This window comes from Malaclemys terrapin, chromosome 1 (genome assembly GCF_027887155.1).
Source record: "Malaclemys terrapin pileata isolate rMalTer1 chromosome 1, rMalTer1.hap1, whole genome shotgun sequence".
In the NCBI taxonomy this organism is placed as follows: domain Eukaryota; kingdom Metazoa; phylum Chordata; order Testudines; family Emydidae; genus Malaclemys; species Malaclemys terrapin.
Genome location: NC_071505.1, coordinates 355,068,539 through 355,088,834, shown reverse-complemented (window position 1 = coordinate 355,088,834; position 20,296 = coordinate 355,068,539). Strand labels below are relative to the sequence as shown.

General features: G+C 66.7%; 2 protein-coding genes across 2 annotated transcripts in view; one reads left to right on the top strand and one right to left on the bottom strand.

The window, feature by feature from the left end:
- The first annotated feature begins 540 nt into the window (after positions 1–540).
- The window catches only part of FHIP1B (FHF complex subunit HOOK interacting protein 1B), a 33,084-nt gene continuing 13,328 nt past the window's right edge, over positions 541–20,296 (top strand). The window contains exons 1-3 of the mRNA XM_054016078.1: positions 541–593; positions 2,898–2,942; positions 18,566–18,854. Coding sequence (XP_053872053.1) covers positions 18,717–18,854 — 138 coding nt within the window. The 5' untranslated portion in view covers positions 541–593; positions 2,898–2,942; positions 18,566–18,716. The remainder of the gene's footprint in view (positions 594–2,897; positions 2,943–18,565; positions 18,855–20,296) is intronic.
- LOC128822970 (uncharacterized) lies at positions 17,305–18,616 on the bottom strand. The gene is made up of 2 exons (XM_054004939.1): positions 18,529–18,616; positions 17,305–18,050 (listed from the first exon to the last, which is right to left on the bottom strand). Exons 1-2 carry the CDS (start codon positions 18,614–18,616, stop codon positions 17,305–17,307), a joined length of 834 nt encoding a protein of 277 aa, XP_053860914.1.

Below are 20,296 nucleotides of genomic sequence, written 5' to 3'. Positions count from 1 at the left end.
GTCAGTACCGGGGGGGGGCAGTACGGAGCGGGCGGAGGGTCAGTATCGGGGGGGGGGTCAGTACGGAGCGGGCGAGGGTCAGTAGGGGGGGGGGAAGTACCGAGGGGACGAGGGGGGGTCAGTACCGGGGGGGGGCAGTACGGAGCGGGCGGAGGGTCAGTATCGGGGGGGGGGTCAGTACGGAGCGGGCGGAGGGTCAGTAGGGGGGGGGGGAAGTACCGAGGGGACTGAGGGGGGTCAGTACCGGGGGGGGTCAGTACGGAGCGGGCGGAGGGTCAGTAGGGGGGGGGGAGGAGCGGCGGGGGGGGGGTCTGAGCTGCGCCCCAGGGGCGGGGCCGGGGCGCTGCAGCGCAAGGAGCGGCCCGGGGGGGCGGGGCCAGGCCGCCCCACGTGCAGGAAGCCCCGCCCCGCCCCGCCGCGGCCGGCCAATGAGCGGCTGCCTCATGGTTAATGCAGCAGCGAGGCCCCGCCCCCGGCGGCGGTGGGCGGGGCCTGGGCGGGCACGGAAGGCGGGGCTCGGAGCGCGCCCGGTGCGTCGGTGGAGGCGGTGGCGGCAAGATGGCGGCGGCTGGAGCGGGGGGTGGGCCGGGCCGGTGAGGAGAGACGGGCCGGGGCGGGCTGGGGGGGCAGCGCGTGTATGGGGGGCTGGGGGGCAGCGCGGTGTATGGGGGGCTGGGGGGGGCAGCGCGGTGTGGGGGGGGTCGGGGGTTCCCGGGGGCAGTGCGGTGTATGGGGGCTGGGGGGGCAGCGCGGTGGGGGGGGTCGGTGGGTTCCGGGGGCAGTGCGGTGTATGGGGGGCTGGGGGGCAGCGCGGTGTGGGGGGGGGTCGGGGGTTCCCGGGGGCAGTGCGGTGTATGGGGGGCTGGTTGGCAGCGCGGTGTGGGGGGGGTCGGGGGTTCCCGGGGGGCAGTGCGGTGTATGGGGGGCTGGGGGGGAAGCGCGGTGTGTGGGGGGGTCGGGGGGTTCCCGGGGGGCAGTGCGGTGTATGGGGGGCTGGGGGGGCAGCGCGGTGTGGGGGGGGTCGGGGGTTCCCGGGGCAGTGCGGTGTATGGGGGGCTGGGGGGGCAGCGCGGTGTGGGGGGGGTCGGGGGTTCCCGGGGGGCAGTGCGGTGTATGGGGGGCTGGGGGGGAAGCGCGGTGTGGGGGGGGTCGGGGGGTTCCCGGGGGGCAGTGCGGTGTATGGGGGGCTGGGGGGGCAGCGCGGTGTGGGGGGGGTCGGGGGGTTCCCGGGGGGCAGTGCGGTGTATGGGGGGCTGGGGGGGGCAGCGCGGTGTGGGGGGGTCGGGGGTTCCCGGGGGGCAGTGCGGTGTATGGGGGGCTGGGTTGGCAGCGCGGTGTGGGGGGGGTCGGGGGTTCCCGGGGGGCAGTGCGGTGTATGGGGGGCTGGGGGGGCAGCGCGGTGTGGGAGGGGTCGGGGGGTTCCCGGGGGGCAGTGCGGTGTATGGGGGGCTGGGGGGGCAGCGCGGTGTGGGGGGGGTCGGGGGTTCCCGGGGGGCAGTGCGGTGTATGGGGGGGCTGGGGGGCAGCGCGGTGTGGGGGGGTCGGGGGGTTCCCGGGGGGCAGTGCGGTGTATGGGGGGCTGGGGGGGCAGCGCGGTGTGGGGGGTCGGGGGTTCCGCGGGCAGTGCGGTGTATGGGGGGCTGGGGGGGCAGTGCGGTGTGGGGGGGTTCCCGCGGGCAGTGCGGTGTATGGGGGGCTGGGGGGGCAGCGCGGTGTGGGGGGGTCGGGGTTCCCGGGGGGCAGTGCGGTGTATGGGGGCTGGGGGGGCAGCGCGGTGTGGGGGGGGGTCGGGGGTTTCCCGGGGGCAGTGCGGTGTATGGGGGCTGGGGGGGAAGCGCGGTGTGGGGGGGGTCGGGGGTTCCCGGGGGGCAGTGCGGTGTATGGGGGCTGGGGGGGAAGCGCGGTGTGGGGGGGGTCGGGGGGTTCCCGGGGGGCAGTGCGGTATGGGGGGCTGGGGGGGCAGCGCGGTGTGGGGGGGGTCGGGGGTTCCCGGGGGGCAGTGCGGTGTATGGGGGGCTGGGGGGGCAGCGCGGTGTGGGGGGGGTCGGGGGTTCCCGGGGGGCAGTGCGGTGTATGGGGGCTGGGGGGGCAGCGCGGTGTGGGGGGGGTCGGGGGTTCCCGGGGGCAGTGCGGTGTATGGGGGGCTGGGGGGGCAGCGCGGTGTGGGGGGGGTCGGGGGGTTCCCGGGGGGCAGTGCGGTGTATGGGGGGCTGGGGGGGCAGCGCGGTGTGGGGGGGGGGTCGGGGGGTTCCCGGGGGGCAGTGCGGTGTATGGGGGGCTGGGGGGGAAGCGCGGTGTGGGGGGGGTCGGGGGTTCCGCGGGGCAGTGCGGTGTATGGGGGCTGGGGGGCAGCGCGGTGTGGGGGGGGTCGGGGTTCCCGGGGGCAGTGCGGTGTATGGGGGGCTGGGGGGAAGCGCGGTGTGGGGGGGGTCGGGGGGTTCCCGGGGGGCAGTGCGGTGTATGGGGGGCTGGGGGGGCAGCGCGGTGTGGGGGGGTCGGGGTTTCCCGGGGGGGCAGTGCGGTGTATGGGGGGCTGGGGGGGCAGCGCGGTGTGGGGGGGGTCGGGGGGGTTCCCGGGGGGCAGTGCGGTGTATGGGGGGCTGGGGGGGAAGCGCGGTGTGGGGGGGGTCGGGGGGTTCCCGGGGGCAGTGCGGTGTATGGGGGGCTGGGGGGGCAGCGCGGTGTGGGGGGGGGTCGGGGGGTTCCCGGGGGGCAGTGCGGTGTATGGGGGGCTGGGGGGGCAGCGCGGTGTGGGAGGGGTCGGGGGGTTCCCGGGGGGCAGTGCGGTGTATGGGGGGCTGGGGGGGCAGCGCGGTGTGGGGGGGGTCGGGGGGTTCCCGGGTGGCCGGGCTGATCGTGTCTCGGACTCACTGGCGCTTCCCCCCGTTTGTTGCCAGCCCTGTCGCTGCTCGGACATGAACCCGGGTCACCTCCGCTGCCAGGTAAGGGCGAGGGCGGGAGCTGGGGCGGGGGCTGGGAACGGCTGGGGGGGGCACGCGGGGGTCTGGGCCAAGGAGGGGCGCAGATGGCAGGGGGGGGGTAGGAGGCGCTGTCTCAGTGCTGTGGGATTGGCACGGGCTGGCTTTGTGCCCGCTGCTTGAGGACTGGCACTGGCCTGGTACGAGGGGCCGGGGCAGCGGTGGGGCCGGGCTGCGCGTGGGCAGAGCCCGCTGGGGGCTGGGGCAGCGGTGGGGCCCGGGCGGCCGTGGGCAGAGCTCGCCGGGGAAGGGGGACCCCCCGCACTGGGTGTCGGGCGGGGAGGTGGGCAGCGTGGCCCTCCCCCGAAGAGCCTCACCCTCCTGGACTGGGAGGCAGTGGCCCCACTTGGCGGCCTCCTGAAGACTGAAGATGGGGTGGCCCCACGGCCTGCCCGTGGAGGAGCGTTGGCGGGGGAGGGGCTGACCCAGAAGACTCCAAGTGTGATTTGCGGGCGGGCGAAGGTGCCAGACTCTCTGCGGGTGTGGCTGGCACGGCGTATCTCAGGCAGGCCCTGGGCCTGGTGCGGGTGAAGGTGCCAGGCTCTCTGCGGATGTGGCTGGCATGGCGTATCTCAGGGAGGCCCTGGGCCTGGTGCGGGTGAAGGCGCCAGGCTCTCTGCAGGTGTGGCTGGCATGGCGTATCTCAGACAGGCCCTGGGCCGGGTGTGAGCGAAGGCGGCTAGGCTCTCTGCGGGTGTGGCTGGCATGGCGTATATCACACTGCCCTGGGCCGGGTGTGGGTGAAGGCGCCAGGCTCTCTGCAAGTGTGGCTGCCATGGCGTATCTCACGCTGCCCTGTGCCGGGTGCGGGCGAGGGTGGCCAGGCTCTCTGCGGGTGTGACTGGCACGGCGTATCTCAGACAGGCGCTGGGCCGGGTGCGTGCGAAGGCACCAGGCTCTCTGCGGGTGTGGCTGGCACGGCGTATCTCAGGGAGGCCCTGGGCTGGGTGCGGGTGAAGGTGCCAGGCTCTCTGCAGGTGTGGCTGGCACGGCGTATCTCACGCTGCCCTGTGCCGGGTGCTGGTGAGGGTGGCCAGGCTCTCTGTGGGTGTGGCTGGCACGGCGTATCTCAGGGAGGCCCTGGGCTGGGTGCGGGTGAAGGTGCCAGGCTCTCTGCGGGTGTGGCTGGCATGGCGTATCTCAGGGAGGCCCTGGGCTGGGTGCGGGTGAAGGTGCCAGGCTCTCTGCGGGTGTGGCTGGCACAGCGTATCTCAGGCTGCCCTGGGCCGGGTGCGGGTGAAGGTGCCAGGCTCTCTGCGGGTGTGGCTGGCACGGCGTATCTCACTGTGCCCTGGGCCGGGTGCGGGTGAAGGTGCCAGGCTCTCTGCGGGTGTGGCTGGCACAGCGTATCTCAGGCAGGCCCTGGGCCGGGTGTGGGTGAAGGTGCCAGGCTCTCTGCGGGTGTGGCTGGCACAGCGTATCTCAGGCTGCCCTGGGCCGGGTGCAGGCCAAGGCGCGCCAGTCCGGGGCACCCCAGTGGCAGGCTGTGCGGGCAGCAGTGGTTCTGCTTTGTGTGCCATGTTCAGGGCTCTGGGCTTTTCTGTCAGGAGTCCCCCGAGAGTCTGAGGTGAAAGTGCTCTTCCCTTTGCGGCTCCCGGGAGGCACCGCGGGCCTAGCTTCCTGGGGCGCCGCACCGGCATGGGCCCCTCGCTTTGCCGGTTTGCTCAGCCCGGTGCTTGTTCCTGGGGCGTCTCCTCTCCTGCCCGGCGGCCTAGAGCTGCATCGTGCCCTGGAAGATGCCCTCGCTTGGCTAGACGACTGCACACGCTCAAACAGTGGCTCACTGCTGCTTTTGTTGGGCACAAGAGGCTGCCGCTTTTCCAGCAGCGCCGTGCCAGCATTGTCTGACTGGCCACTTGCAGATGTGAGGCGCTCTGGCTGGCAGGCCTCGGCGGAGGGAATGCACTCCGCTGCCCCCCGGGAGCGGGCTTGGAGGGCTGGGGGCGCGCTCTGGCCGGGTAGGGTGAGGGGTTCTCAGCCGCTGGCACATGCCAGCCTGGTGCTGTATTGCCATCCAGGCCAAGCTCCCTGCAGGGTGTGTGTGTGGTGCTTGGCAGGGAGCTGGAGCGCAGGCAGGGGCTCGCTGGGCTCCAAGGCTCCCAGCCAGAGTCGTGCTGGTGGCCCAGTGCCTGCTGTCTCCTGGGCTCTGCGTTGCCAGGCTGGAGGGTTGAGCTCTGGGCCCGTTGTGGAGCCGCCTCATTGCCCTTTGAAGCCCCTGGGATGTGGGAGTCCTGGCTCTGAGTCCTAGCAACTCCCACCAGGTCCCCTGCTCGTGCTGCAAGGAAATGGCAGTGCCCGCCCAGCACGGCCCCGGCGCCCCGCCACTGCTCTTGGCGGGCAGCTGAGCTCCAGGCTGGAGCGGCTTGCAGGAGGTCGGGTCTCTGGCGCGGGCCTCAGGCTGGGCCAGTGACCCTTGAGCCCCCCGGCGCTCTCAGGCGACTCCAGCGGGTCTGGTTTATTCAGCCTTGTAGTGGAATTAAACCCCAAAGGGCGTGTCCCCGCCCGCTGCCCTGGGTCGAGTTCCACCCTTGGGCTGGGCCTGCGGGCGCGGCTGGTCGGCGTAGCACTGCGTGTAGGAGCTCCCTGGCCCCAGCTCCGGGTGCCGCGCTGCGGAGCCGAGCTGCTCCAGCCCTTGCCGCCAGGAGAGCTCCCAGATCCCCTTGCTTGGCTTTGGCTGAGAGGGGCGTGGGGGCTCACACCAGCCTGGGCTTCAGCTCTGCATGGAGCCCCCGAGGCACAAGGCCCTGCCTCCGCCCCAGAGTGGCTAGCGCTGGGCGGGCTGATGGATCCACACCCTTCTCCCGGCGATGCAGTGCCTCTTGCTGGCTCTGCTTTCTGGGCCCGGCTCCCCTGCCCTCCGGGCCTGGGTGCGTGCATCGCTCAGCTCCCGGCCCCTCCGCTCTGGTGCTGGCTGCCTGGGCGGGCGGGCCCAGCCCGTGCTGGCTGGCTGCTGTGAGCCGCTGACTCACGGCCTGGGAGCAGCTCCCACAGCCTGTCCGTCCTGTCGGGCTCTGCCGGGCAGGGGGGCCCGAACCAGGGAGCGTCTCCGGACCCTCCTGCTTCAGCTCCGGTAATTGGGCCAGGGATCCAGCAGCTCCGGAGCACGGTCTGCTCCTGCCCCTTCTCTGGGTTGGCCTCTGTCCCTGTGGGTGGAGAGACGGCGCCCAGCGCTGGGCCAGGGCTGTCTGGTCTGAGCTGGAGCAGTGCAGCCCATGCTCTGCTGCCCTACCGCAGCGCTTTGGCCCAGCTCCTTTCCCTGGGGGCGGGCACGGCAGGGCCCAGCTCCCTCTGCCTGGTGCACTCAACGGAGCGCCCCTTCGCTTGGGCAAGGCCGCGCCCTTCCCCTGCTGCCTGAGGGCTGCTGCTCAGGCGAGCCCTGGCCAGGTGCTGGCACTGCCCAGCCTGGCTCACTTGCCAGCTGGAAGCAAGGGTGCAGAGGCTCTGGCTGGGGAGGCACTGGGCAGCCCAGCTCTGAGTCCTGCCTGCAGGGCAGCGTTCTCCGGGCTCGGAGAGCAGCTGTAGGCCCATCGCCCTGCCCCGAGCCCAGCGGGATGCCAGTCGCCTGAGGGACAGCAGCAACAGGGCGGTTATAAATAGCCCGCTGGTCCCCCACCCAGCTGCACTGAGCAGGAGGGGACCATGTGGCTGCCGCTCTGACACCCTCCCTCTTTGGGCTGAGCAGTGTCTGGGGGAACCCTTCAGCTGGCCACACCCCCGGGATCCCACTCTGCCGCGGGCAGTTCTGGGGAGGGGCCCCACTCACAGGGAGCCGGGGCAGGGAGGCCGGTGCCAGTGTTTGACGTCCTGGTGCAGCAGACACGGCTGGCAGGTGGCACTGCTCTTGCAGCAGGGAGGGCCCAGGGCCCAGGCGGAGCTCTGCCGGCCCTGCCCTTCGCCGGCTGGCGTCCTTCGCTGCCCCCAGGGCGAGGCAGCCCTCAAGGGTGTCCTGAAGGTGGTGGCGTCCCGCCGGCATGGAAACGTGCCCAGGCCTGGAGTGCCAGCCTGCACGGGAGAGCGGCCCAGCCTGCTGGCAGCAGCGCCTGGGGAGAGCCGGGCGGCTGGCGCTACTGGGGCATGGCGGGGGCAGAGCCCTTGAGCCAGGGCCGCCGGGGGGGCACGGGCCTGCATGTGGCGCTGTTCTGGCTGTTGGCAGGAGCCAGCCAGCTGCAGGGTGTCTGCATGCAGCGAACACACGGTGCAAAGCCCCCTTTGGTCCTGTTTTATGGGTGTGGGGCCCAGGCGTGGGATGTGAGTAGCCTGGGTGTCCTCACCTCCCTCAGAGCAGGGAGTGCAGGGGCTGTGCTGGGACCCTGCTGACGTTCCCGTCCCGTCCGACCTGGTGTCCTGTTCCACACACCGGCTCTGGGACAGAGAGCCCACCCCGGCCGAGGGCATTGGTGCCGTGCTCGTCCCTCTGCTGTCTGTCGCCTGCCAGCCACTGTGGGCTCTGCTCAGGCACCTCCTCTCCTGGAGAACTGCCAGCAGGAGCTCCGGGCACACTCGCTGCAGAGGGGGACGAGGGGGCGGTTCCCGGGGGCTCCTCGCGGGCGTGGGGGCTGCCTGGGGACGGCGCCAGGGGCTGCAGCCTGCCCAGCAAGGCCCCGGTTCCTTGGGCTCCCCGTCTGCAGCCCGTCGGGGCTCTGGGCCCGTCTCATGTGGAAACTCTTTGGGGCTATGTTCTGTCCGTACATCACCCGGGGGGGGGGCTCCAGTGCTAACACAGGGCCGGTGTTCCAGTCCCCCCCATTGCTGAGCGGGCCCCGGCCCCGGGGATGCTTGCTGAGGCTGCGACATCACCACCTTGCTCCTCGCTATCCACCCAAGGCCGGCCTCAGACCTTTCTGGGGGGGCTGCTTCCCGGGGTGAGCCCCAGCCAGGCCTGTGGCTCCGCCTGGATTGACTCGCACGGTGCTACGGGATGCCCAGTGCCCGCTCGCTCGGGGCCCAGCCAGGCTCCCCCTTGCCCCCCATTTCCCTGCAGCACGTAGGGAGCCCGCCCACCTCCCCGTTCAGTAGCATCTGCTCAGCGGTGGCCTGACAGCAGAGCCTCACGTGGCCTCCCCGCCCACAGCACTGCACCCTGGCGCCCTCCCTGCCCTTCCGGGGGCCTGCCACCCACCTGCTGCTGAGCTCTGACCTGGGGCACCCTGGCCTCAGCGCCGCACCTCAGCCCTGCTTCGTGTGGTGCCTGGGCTCCCGGCTGTCACAAGCTGCTGTTGGGTTCCCCCAACATGTTCCGGGAGGGCACGGTGCCGGGTCTGTGGGTGGCACAGTGTGATGAAATGGGGTTTTATTCATCTTGTAATGTGAGTCTTACTGTCCTATACCAAGACTGCGCGTGCCTCAGTTTCCCTGTGTGCCGCACCAATGGGAATTGGGGTGTGATTTTGCTGAGGCCCTCGGGGCAGGTGATGCTGCCCAGCTGTTTGCACCTGTGTAACCTGAGACCCAGGAGGGGGGTGCAAACAGGTGACACCTTTTGCTGGGGAAGCAGGACAAAGAAAAGGAGGAGGGACATCCAGGGGGGTGTCGGAGGTGGGGTGGCTGGAAGTCTGCGTGGAGGGACTAGAGGGGGGAATCCAGGGCATCTGGCCCAGGACTCCCAAAGATGGACTTGGCTGAAAGTCACTGATTTCTGTGCCAACAAGCTCTGTTCTACGCTGTGTTCCTGTCATCTAATAAACCGTCTGTGTTCCCGGCTGGCCGAGAGTCATGTCTGGCTGCGGAGTGGGGGTGCAGGGCCCTTGGCTCCCCCAGGACCCCGCCCGGGTGGACTCGCTGTGGGAAGCGCACGGAGGGGCAGGGGAGGCTGAATGCTCCGGGGTCAGACCCAGGGAGGTGGGAGCTGGGGCAGCGTCACCTCCAGGACCAGTGACCTGCTTCCCATCCACCTCCAGGGGAACGAGGCACTTGGTCCTCAGGGGCTGCCCCACCCCCACCCTGTAGACTGAGCTGGCCTGGGAGCCATTGCGAAACTGCCAGCCCCTCCTCCGGCTGGGCCCCTCCCAGGTAACCCCGTGAGGGCTCGGTTCGCTCGTCCTGTCCCTGAGCTTCTGGACCGGGCCCATCTGCGGCCCCTGCCCACGGTCATTGCACCTCAGGGCCCTGCCCACGGTCATTACACCTCAGGGCCCTCAGGGCCCGCCCACGGTCATTGCACCTCAGGGCCCGCCTGTTGCGGATTGTGGGGGAGTTAGGGCCCTGCACCCCTCTTCCCGAGATTCACTGCGACTCTCAGCCAGCCAGTAAAGCAGAAGGTTTATTTGGATGACAGGAATACAGTCCAAGACAGGTCTTGCAGGCACAGACAACAGGGCCCCCCCTCAGTTAGGTCCAGCTTGGGGTCCCAGGACATGCCAGCCCACCCCCCTTTGGGGGGGGTCAGAGCCATCCCTGCCTCCCAGCTATCTCTCCAGCCTCCTTCTCCCTGCTTCCAGCCCTCTCCTTTTACCACCCCTCCCACAGCCTTTGTTCAGTTTCCCGGGCTAAGGAGTCGCCTCGCCTTCAACCCCTTCCTGGGTTCTCATGTTACACACTCAGGTATGCGCCCTCGGGCAGATCCCATTCTGCAATGCAGACTATCCCAGCACACTCCCCTGTCAGCATTCACAGACCACAGTGAGAACAGGCCCAGTTCGTCACATCTCTCCCCCCTTCGAGACCGAACTGAGCAGGGTCACTTTAGCCAGTGACCCGGGGAAGTTCGAACCTACCCCCGTTCCCATGGATGCCCCCGCATCCCTCCCATTCCTTGGTGGGAATTACACCAGGCCCCTCCAGTTTCACGCTCCCCCTTAGGTTGGGGGTGCTTGATGGCACTCGCAGTTCGCATGTGGGAAGGTTTATGCGGCCTGCGCCCTTTTCCCACCCCCATACCTCTGGGGCTCCAACTGGGCTGTGGTCTTCTCCCAGCGCTCCAGTCTGGAGGTCTGTGCTTTGGGCTCTCTTGGTTTAGAGCCGCCCTTTTTACCTTGGTCACCCTCCGAAAAGGCTCCTCTATGCTGGGCAAGGGTCCTAAAGCTGTTTTCCCCTTGTCCCAGGCCTTCCTCCCCCTCTGACAGGGGTCACAGGATCGGCAGTACTGTCGGACAGTAGCAAAGACCCCAGGCCAGTAAAAGCTCCGTAGCAGCCTCTGCTGGGTACGCCAGGTTCCCTGGTGCCCTGAGAGGGGAATGTCATGGGCCCGGCACAGCAGCTGGCGGCGATACTTCTGGGGTACCACCAGCTGCCTCCTGATCCCCCCTGACTCCATTTTCCCTGGGGGAGCCCATTCTCGGTACAGGAACCCCTTCTCCCACAGGAATCCTTTCCGGCCACCTCGTCCCATGGTCTGTACCGCATTGAGGTCGGCCAGGTCCCTTATCTTCCGCAAGGAGGGATCTCTCTGCAACTCGGCCTGGAACTCAGCAGCTGGGACGGGGATGGCCACCTGCTCTTTCTTGCCCGCTGGGTCCGAAGCTGCAGCCTCCCTGAGCCGCGTCCCTGGGCGTTCCCTCCCCACCGGGTTAGAGTCCCGCGCCTCAGGCAAGGCACCCCCCCCCAAGGCCAGGGCGCAGTGCCCCTCGCCGGCTCTGACCGCGGGTCACAACTAAGGCGGTCTGGGGGCTGCTGGGCCAGTCCTCTAGGTCCCCACCCATCAACACCTCAGTGGGCAAATGGTGGTGCACTCCCACGTCCTTGGGGCCCTCCTTGGCCCCCCATTTCAGGTGTACCCTCGGTACGGGAACCTTGAATGGGGTCCCGCCCACCCCGGTCAGGGTCAGGAAGGTGTTGGGCACCACCCGATCTGGGGCCACCACCTCGGGCCGGGCCAGTGTCACCTCTGCGCCCGTGTCCCAGTAACCATAAACTTCCTTCCCATCCACCTCCAGGGGAACAAGGCACTCGCTCCGCAGGGACAGCCCCGCGCCAACCCTGTAAACGGAGAACTTTGAATCCGGAGCATCTGGCCCCCCAGAGAAGCTGGCCTGGGGCTCTCCTCCCTCCTTAGCAGGTGGTACTCTGCCAGCCCCCCTTCCCTGGGAATGCTGCCTCTCGCCGGGCTGGGTCTCTACCCAGTCAACCCTCTGTGGGTTCGGCCTGCTCAGTCTGTCCCTGAGCCTGGGGCATTGGGCCCGTATGTGGCCCTTTTGGCCACAGTGGTAGCAGCCCATGTCCCATGGGTCCCCTTGAGTGGGTCGGATGGTCCTGATGCCGGATGTTCCCCTCTGATGGGGTTTTTCTGTATTTTCCCACGGGGAGGTCCCATGGTGACTCTCTCTCTGCGTTGTGGTGGGATTGCTCCTTTGGGACTCCTCCCTGCCACCCCCTGACCGGCTCTTTACAAACTCATCAGCCAGCTGTCCGGCGTGTCGCGGGTTCTCTGGCTTTCTGTCCACCAACCACAGCCTCAGGTCGGATGGGCACCGCTCATACAGTTGCTCCAGTACCAGCAGTTTAATCAGGTCCTCCTTCGTCTGGGCCCCACCAGCCCACTTGCTGGCGTATCTTTCCATGCGGGCGGCTAGTTGCAGATATGAGATCTCAGGGGTTTTATCTTGACTCCGGAACCTTTCCCGGTACATCTCAGGAGTCAGCCCAAATTCTCGTAGCAGGGCCTTTTTGAATAGTTCGTAGTCCCCTTTCTCTGCCTCTCCCAGTTGGCGGTACAATGCCACGGATTTGGGGTCCAGTAAGGGGGTAAGGACCCGGAGTCTGTCCGCGGGCTCCACCCGGTGCAGCTCGCAGGCCGTCTCAAAGGCCTCCAGGAAGTCATCCATGTCCTCCCCCTCCTTGTATGGGGCCATGATGCACTTATCAAAGCTCCGTGCAGTCCTGGGTCCCCCCTCACTCACCGCAGCCGGGGGTTCGCTGCCCTTCAATCTCGCCAGTTCCAGGTCATGCTGACGCTGTCTCTCTTCATGCTGTCTCTGTCTCTCATTCTCCTCCCGTTCCTGCTGACGCTGTCTCTCTTCACACTGATGCTGTCTCTCTTTCTCCTCCCGTTCACGCTGTCTCTGTTGTTCACGATCCTCCAGCTCTCTCAGTTTTAGCTCTTTCTCCCATTCCAGCCAATTCCGCTCCCCGGATGCCGAACGTCGCCGGGAGGATCCTCTGCTGGCCGGCGAGCTTCGCCGGGGGGACCCCCTGCTGGCCGGGGGGGCCACGGCGCCTTCAGTATTTGCTGGGCTCCTCCCCACCCTTCCCCTAGGCATAGGAAGGAGGGGTCTCGGGACGCCCTCAGCAGCCGGCTGACCACTCCCAGCTGGGACAGACACTGGTGCCTGCGCTGCATTTGCCAGGCTGCTTCCCTGAGACACAGGGATCAGTTCATTCGCGCGATCTTCTGCCTCCAGCTGGGCAATGAGCTGTTCTTTGGTGAGCCTCCCAATGCGCAGCCGCCTCTGCTTGCACAGCTCCACCAGGTCGCTCTTAAGCCGCTTGGCATACATCTTCCTGCTGGCCACTCACCGGCCTGTGTGCTCACAGCTCCCCACAGTTCCCAGGGGGCCCCCTAGTGTGCCAGCCCTTCTCGAGGTCACCACCTCTCTGCCAGGGTCGAGCTGCAGACTCCTCCGCCCCTGGGACCACTCGCTGCGATCCCCCCGGGGGACCCTGTTACTGCAAAAGTCCTTCTCGCTGGTCACACACTCCCAGGGGTAATAACCGTCCCTCTCTCACTCTTCAGCGTGCCTGGTCCCCGTCAATCCCCCTTCGTTTTACTGCTCCCCAGTCACTTACTGCAGGAAGCGCCGTCCACGGGGTGCAGTAGATCCCACCGCTGCCACCAGTTGTTGCGGATTGTGGGGGAGTTAGGGCCCTGCACCCCTCTTCCCGAGATTCACTGCGACTCTCAGCCAGCCAGTAAAGCAGAAGGTTTATTTGGATGACAGGAATACAGTCCAAGACAGGTCTTGCAGGCACAGACAACAGGGCCCCCCCTCAGTTAGGTCCAGCTTGGGGTCCCAGGACATGCCAGCCCACCCCCCTTTGGGGGGGGTCAGAGCCATCCCTGCCTCCCAGCCATCTCTCCAGCCTCCTTCTCCCTGCTTCCAGCCCTCTCCTTTTACCACCCCTCCCACAGCCTTTGTTCAGTTTCCCGGGCTAAGGAGTCGCCTCGCCTTCAACCCCTTCCTGGGTTCTCATGTTACACACTCAGGTATGCGCCCTCGGGCGCCCTCGGGCAGATCCCATTCTGCAATGCAGACTATCCCAGCACACTCCCCTGTCAGCATTCACAGACCACAGTGAGAACAGGCCCAGTTCGTCACACCGCCCACGGTCATTACACCTCAGGGCCCCTCGGCCCCTGGGGCCGGTCGGGCAGCTCGGGGACTGGCTGTGCCTCTCGGGAGGGATTTATCTGAGGAAGCCCTTGGGTGAGCCCCCTTCTGCACTGCTGTGGGCCTGTCCCCCTGGGACTCCATATCCCCACCTGCTGTCAGCCAGCCGCCCGGCGCAGCGCAGCGCTGGTCCTTCGGCCTCTTGTCCACCAGCCACATCCTCAGGCCAAGGGAACAGAGTTCATGTATCAGCGGGGTAGTCGTGTTAGTCTGGATCTGTAAACAGCAACAGAGAGTCCCGTGGCACCTTATAGACTAACAGACGGATTGGAGCCTAAGCTTTGGTGGGTGAATGCCCACTTCGTCGGATGCATGCGTATTCACCCACGAAAGCTCATGCTCCAATACATCTGTTAGTCTTAAAGGTGCCACAGGACTATCCGTTGCTTTTTTAGAGTTCATATAGTCGCTCCAGCCCCATCAGTTCAATCACATCCTCCTTGGTCTGGCCCCTGGCCCCATTCACCCACTTGTGGGTCCCCACGGAGTGTGGGGGAGTCAGGGCCCTGCACCCCTCCTGCGATTCACCAGGACTCTCAGCCAGGCGGTAACACAGAAGGTTTATTAGGTGACAGGAACACAGTCCCAAGCAGAGAGTGTAGGTACAACCAGAACCCCTCAATCAAGTCCTTCTGGGGGGTTCAGGGAGCTTAGACCCCAGCTTGGGGTTCCCTGTGTTGCACCACTGTGACGAACTGGGACTGTTCTTACTGTGGTCTGTGAATGCTGACAGGGGAGTGTGACTAGGATAGTCTGCATTGCGGGATGGGGGTCTGCCCGAAGGCGAATACCTGAGCGTGTAACATGAGAACCCAGGAAGGGGTTGGAGGCCAGGTGACACCTTGGCCCGGGAAACTGAACAAAGGATGCGGGAGGGGTCGCTTGAAGGCAGAGTTTTGGAAGCTGGGTGGTGAGATAGCTGGGAGGCAGAGATGGCTCTTACCTCCCAAGGGGGGCTGGGATGCCTGGGACCCCCAGATGGACCTAACTGAGGGGGGCCCTGTTGTCTGTGCCTGCAAGACCTGTCTTGGACTGTATTCCTGTCATCCGAATAAACCTTCTGCTTTACTGGCTGGCTGAGAGTCATGGTGAATCGCAGGAAGCCGGGGGTGCAGGGCCCTGAGTCCCCCAATACTCCGTGACAACTGGTGGCAGCGGCAGGATCTACTGCACCCCGTGGACGGCGCTTCCTGCAGTAAGTGACTGGGGAGCAGTAAAACGAAGGGGGATTGACGGGGACCAGGCCTGCTGAAGAGTGGGAGAGAGACGGTTATTACCCCTGGGAGTGTGTGACCAGCGAGAAGGACTTTGGCAGTAACAGGGTCCCCCGGGGGGATCGCAGCGAGTGGTCCCAGGGGCGGAGGAGTCTGCAGCTCGACCCTGGCAGAGAGGTGGTGACCTCGAGAAGGGCTGGCACACTAGGGGGCCCCCTGGGAACTGTGGGGAGCTGTGAGCACACAGGCCGGTGAGTGGCCAGCAGGAAGATGTATGCCAAGCGGCTTAAGAGCGACCTGGTGGAGCTGTGCAAGCAGAGGGGGCTGCGCAGTGGGAGGCTCACCAAAGAACAGCTCATTGCCCGGCTGGAGGCGGAAGATTGCGCGAATGAACTGATCCCTGTGTCTCAGGGAAGCAGCCTGGCAAATGCAGCGCAGGCACCAGTGTCTGTCCCAGCTGGGAGTGGTCAGTTGGCTGCTGAGGGCTTCCCGAGACCCCTCCTTCCTATGCCTAGGGGAAGGGTGGGGAGGAGCCCAGCAAACACCGAGGGCGCCGTGACCCCCCCGGCCAGCAGGGGATCCTCCCGGCGAAGCTCGCCGGCCAGCAGAGGATCCTCCCGGCGACGTTCGGCATCCGTGGAGCGGAATTGGCTGGAATGGGAGAAAGAGCTAAAACTGAGAGAGCTGGAGGATTGTGAACAACAGCGACAGCATGAAGAGAGACAGCATCAGCATGAAGAGAGACAGCGTCAGCATGAACGGGAGGAGAATGAGAGACAGAGACAGCATGAAGAGAGACAGCGTCAGCTTGAACTGGAACTGGCGAGACTGAGGGGCAGCGAACCCCCAGCTGCGGTGAGTGAGGGGGGACCCAGGACTGCACGGAGCTTTGAGAAGTGCATCCTGGCCCCACGCAAGGAGGGGGAGGACATGGATGACTTCCTGGATGCCTTTGAGACGGCCTGCGAGCTGCACCGGGTTGATCCCGTGGACAGACTCCGGGTCCTTACCCCCTTACTGGACCCCAAAGCCGTGGCATTGTACCGCCAACTGGAAGAGGCAGAGAAAGGGGACTACGAACTATTCAAAAAGGCCCTGCTACGTGAGTTTGGGCTGACTCCTGAGATGTACTGGGAAAGGTTCCAGAGTCAGGATAAAACCCCTGAGATCTCATATCTGCAACTAGCCGTCCGCATGGAAGGATACGCCAGCAAGTGGGCTGATGGGGCCCAGACGAAGGAGGACCTGGTCAAACTGCTGGTACTGGAGCAACTGTATGAGCGGTGCCCATCCGACCTGAGGCTGTGGTTGGTAGACAGAAAGCCAGAGAACCCGCGACATGCAGGCTGGCTGGCCGATGAGTTTGTAAAGAGCCGGTCAGGAGATAGAAGGGAGGAGTCCCAAAGGAACAGTCCCACCACAACGCAGAGAGAGAGTCACCATGGGACCTCCCCATGGGAAAATACAGAAAAACCCCACCAAAGGGGAAGATCCGGCGTCAGGACCATCCGACCCACTCAAGGGGACCCATGGGACATGGGCTGCTACCACTGTGGCCAAAAAGGCCACATACGGGCCCAGTTCCCCAGGCTCAGGGACAGACTGAGCAGACCGAACCCGCAGAGGGTTGACTGGGTAGAGACCCAGCCCGGCGAGAGGCAGCATTCCCAGGGAAGGGGGGCTGGCAGAGTACCACCTGCTAAGGAGGGAGGAGGGCTCCAGGCCAGCTCCTCTTGGGGGCTGGATGCTCCAGACTCAGGGTTTTTGGTTTATATGGTGGGCCCGGGGCTGGAGCGCTGGGAGAAGACCACAGCCCAGTTTGAACCCCAGGGGTATTGGGGTGGGAAAAGGGCACAGGCCGCATAAACCTTCCCACATGCGAACTGCGAGTGTCATCAAGCACCCCGACCTAAGGGGGGGCGTGAAACTGGAGGGGCCTGGTGTAATTCTCACTAAGGAATGGGAGGGATGCGGGGGCATCCATGGGAACGGGGGTAGGTTCGAACTTCTCCGGGTCACTGGCTAAAGTGACCCTGCTCAGTTCGGTCTCGAAGGGGGGAGAAGTTGTCACGGAGTATTGGGTGACTCAGGGCCCTGCACCCCCGACTTCCTGTGATTCACCATGACTCTCAGCCAGCCAGTAAAGCAGAAGGTTTATTCGGATGACAGGAATACAGTCCAAGACAGGTCTTGCAGGCACAGACAACAGGGCCCCCCTCAGTTAGGTCCATCTGGGCGTCCCAGGCATCCCAGCCCCCCTTGGGAGGTCAGAGCCATCTCTGCCTCCCAGCTATCTCACCACCCAGCTTCCAAAACTCTGCCTTCAGCGACCCCTCCCACAGCCTTTGTTCAGTTTCCCATGCCAAGGTGTCACCTGGCCTCCAACCCCTTCCTGGGTTCTCATGTTACACGCTCAGGTATTCGCCTTCGGGCAGACCCCCATCCCCCAATGCAGACTATCCTAGCCACACTCCCCTGTCAGCATGCACAGACCACAGTAAGAACAGTCCCAGTTCGTCACAACCACCCAGCCCAAACTGAAAACAAAAAAACTCCTCCACCAGCTCTCTCCCGTCTTCCCTCTCCTGCTCCTCTTCTTAGTTCAGTCTCCCGGGCAGAAGGTGTCACTTCTCCCCACCCTTCTCCTGGCTCAGGTTACAGCTCAGGTAGCTTCCTTCAAGGGAAGTCCCCCCTCCCCAATGCAACCCCCCTGCAACATTCCCAGGTCAAATCTGCCCCGCTCCCTGCTCGTCACAGGGGTGGCATGGCCCCTGTCGTTGGTCGGGTGGTTCAGCGCCGGTCATTGACTGGGTGGTTGGGTGGCTCAGCGCCGGGTGGTAGTGCGTCTCGGCGCTGGGTCGTTGGGCAGCTCAGCACCGGGTCAGTGACCGGGTGGTTGGGCGGCTCGGTGCCTGGTTGTTGGCCGGGTGGTTGGGCGGTTTGGCGCTGGGTCATTGGACAGGTGGTTGGGCAGCGTGGTGGCCGGTTCGGTGGGCAGGTCGTTGGGCGGCTCGGTGCTGGTTTGGTGGGCGGCTCGTTGGCCGGGTCGCTGGGTGGCGTGGTGGCCGGTTCGGTGGGCGGGTCATTGGGCGGCTCGGTGCCGGTTTGGTGGGTGGCTCGTTGGCCGGGTCGCTGGGTGGCGTGGTGGCCGGTTCGGTGTGTGGCTCGTTGGCAGGGTGGTTGGTCAGGTGGTTGGGCGGCTCGGCGCGGGGTGGTTGGGCAGTGTGGTGGCCGCTGCGGCGGGCGGCTCATTGGCCGGGTGGTTGCGTGGCTCAGTGCAGGGTTGTTGAGCCGCTCGTTGGCCGGGTTGTTGAGCGGCTCGTTGGGTGGCTCGTTGGCCGGGCTCCAGGGCTCCACGCTCCTCTTCTCCCACGTGGGTCTGCGCAGCCCAGGAGCTCTCCTGCCTTTCGCGGCCAGGGCCGGGCAGCTCCGGGATAGGCTGCCGAGCAGAGGTGGGGCCTGGCTCGGCTGAGCTCCTGAGTCTGGTCGGCCAGGCGCCCGGGTTCCTTGTTCCCAAGGCAGGCGAGAGCTGGGGGCTATGGGCAGGGAATGTGCTGTAGGGAACAGCCCAGCCCCTGGGCCGGGACGAGTGGGGTAACCCCACTCCTCCCGGGGCTGAGCACTGTGGGTGCCCTCGGGCTCTGGGCAGGTCAGTGGCCGAAGGGAGACGTCTGCTCCCTGCACCCCTCTGCTGTCCTTGTGCAGATCGGGGGGACGTGGACATGGCTGCCGGGCTCATCTCCTGGGGCCTGCCGCAGAAGGGGCGGGGGGTTGCCATGGGGGGCGAGGAAGTGGTGCAGCCGAGGGGCTGAGTGCCAGGCTGCCAATGCTGTGTGTGTGGGCACCCCTGCCTGCAGGCTCTGCTCTGGGTGTGCCCCGCGCTGCTCCTGCCCTGGCAGCGCCCGCCTTTCCTGCTGCTCCTTGCACTTTGCCCCTGCTGCGGGCGGGGCGGGGCTCGGTTCCCTACAGGGGGCTGAGGCGGGAGTCCCAGGCAGTGGCCCCTGCTCGCCCCACACGGGCTCCCTGCCTCATGTCGTCTCTCTTCCTCCAGCCTGGTGTCACCCTGGCCGCAGCATGGAGCGCTGGGCCTGTCCTCGCCCATCCGGCTCCACCGAGCAGCCGTTGCCTCAGCCCGTGGAGCGCTCAGGGGCCGCCCGTGCCCTGTAGCCCCCCCTGGCCGGTGCGGAGCTGTGCCCGTGGGCATGGAGAGGATGAGCTGGCTCAGCAGGTTGCACCCCCGGGCAGCGGGGCACAGGGCCAGCCGCGGCGCCAGTCTGCAGAGCCCCGTGACGGCTGACCCCGAGACCTGCCTCATGGTCTTCAAGAACCACTGGTGCCAGGTGAGGGGCCCAGCTGGGGGACTAGAGATGGGGCCTCGGAGGGGTGTGGGGGCGATGGAGGGGGCGGGGGAGAAGGGAGACCTGAGGGCTCCCAAGAAGGGGGGGGGTCGTCTCCCAGGTGCGGGGGGGGCGGGGTCTGTCACCGACGCCCAGGACTCGCGCTTGGCCTCTGGGGGGAACCCCCTTCAGTGTGTGTGTGGGGAGGTGGGAGGGGAGGTTTAAGCTGTAGGCCCCTCCGCCTCCTGGAGCCGCACCTCTCTGAGTCTTAGCACACCTGGCTCTGCTGTGGGCCCCCCAGGAAGTCCCCTGGCTCTGGCTCCCCCCCTCCCCCCCCGCCCTGATCTCTAGCCCGGAGCGGCTCTCAGCCAGCGTAACGCAGGAGAGGTTATTGAGCCCAGCACAGGAAACTCTCCAGGCCTCAGGCCTGGCCAGTCTCAGCACATCTAGGTCTGCCCTGCGTCCAGGGGGTCTCTGCCTGCTTCCCCCTCCAGCCCCGAGCCCCGGGATCACCGACCCCACCAGCTCCTCCCCTGGCCTTTGTCCTCCGTCCCAGGTAAACAGCCGGTCACCGGGCTCCTCTCTCCTCAGCCCTTTGTCCTCCCACTGGCCAGAACCGGTCGACGGCCCAGCTGGGCTCGGCCGGGCCTCTTAGTCTCCAGGTCACCAGTTGTTAGGGTCCCCCATCTCCAGGCCGTTGTCTGGGGGTCCCGGCTGCCAGGCGAGGTCACATCTGGTCCCCCTGCAACAACAACCCCTCTCCCACCACCTTGTTAAACATGCAGCTCACAGGGAAACTGAGGCACGCACACGCTATTCATGTCAAACACCACAACAATCCCCACTTGGTCCCAGGCAGCACCTGGCCTGGGGGCACTGCCTGTCCTGCCGGAGCGGTTCTCCCGGGGGCGGGGTGAGGAGAGGTCTCCTGGGCACCCCGGGGCAGGGGGCCCAGCTCCGTCTCCCACCCGCAGAGATAGGGATTTGCCAGGGTACGTCCCCAGGGCCAGCACACTGCCTGTGCTGAGCGAGTGCAGCGCCTGCCTTGATTTCCCTCGGCGGGGGCTGCCTGGGGGTCGTGACTGGGGCGTGAGGCCCATCGGGGCTGTGGGCAGAGCGGCCCAAGACCAGGTGTGGTAAGAACTGGGACTGCGCCGATGGGCACCTGGCACGGTGTGGCAGCCCTGGGAGGGCCTGGCCTGGGTGCCATGGGCTAATCAGCCCCCCCCACCTCCCTCCCCGCTCTGATGGACCCAGAGGAGTTATCCCCTCCCCCACCTTGTGTCCACACCCAAGACCAGCCCTTCTTTGAAACGGCTGGTGGTCCCTGCAGCTCCTGGCTGGAGGTTGGGGGGGGGCCAGGGGCTGATCTAGGCCCCCCCCCCATGAGCACTCCCTGCGACCTCCCCCCCCCCCCCCCCCCCCCCAGCGGGCCAGACCTCTGG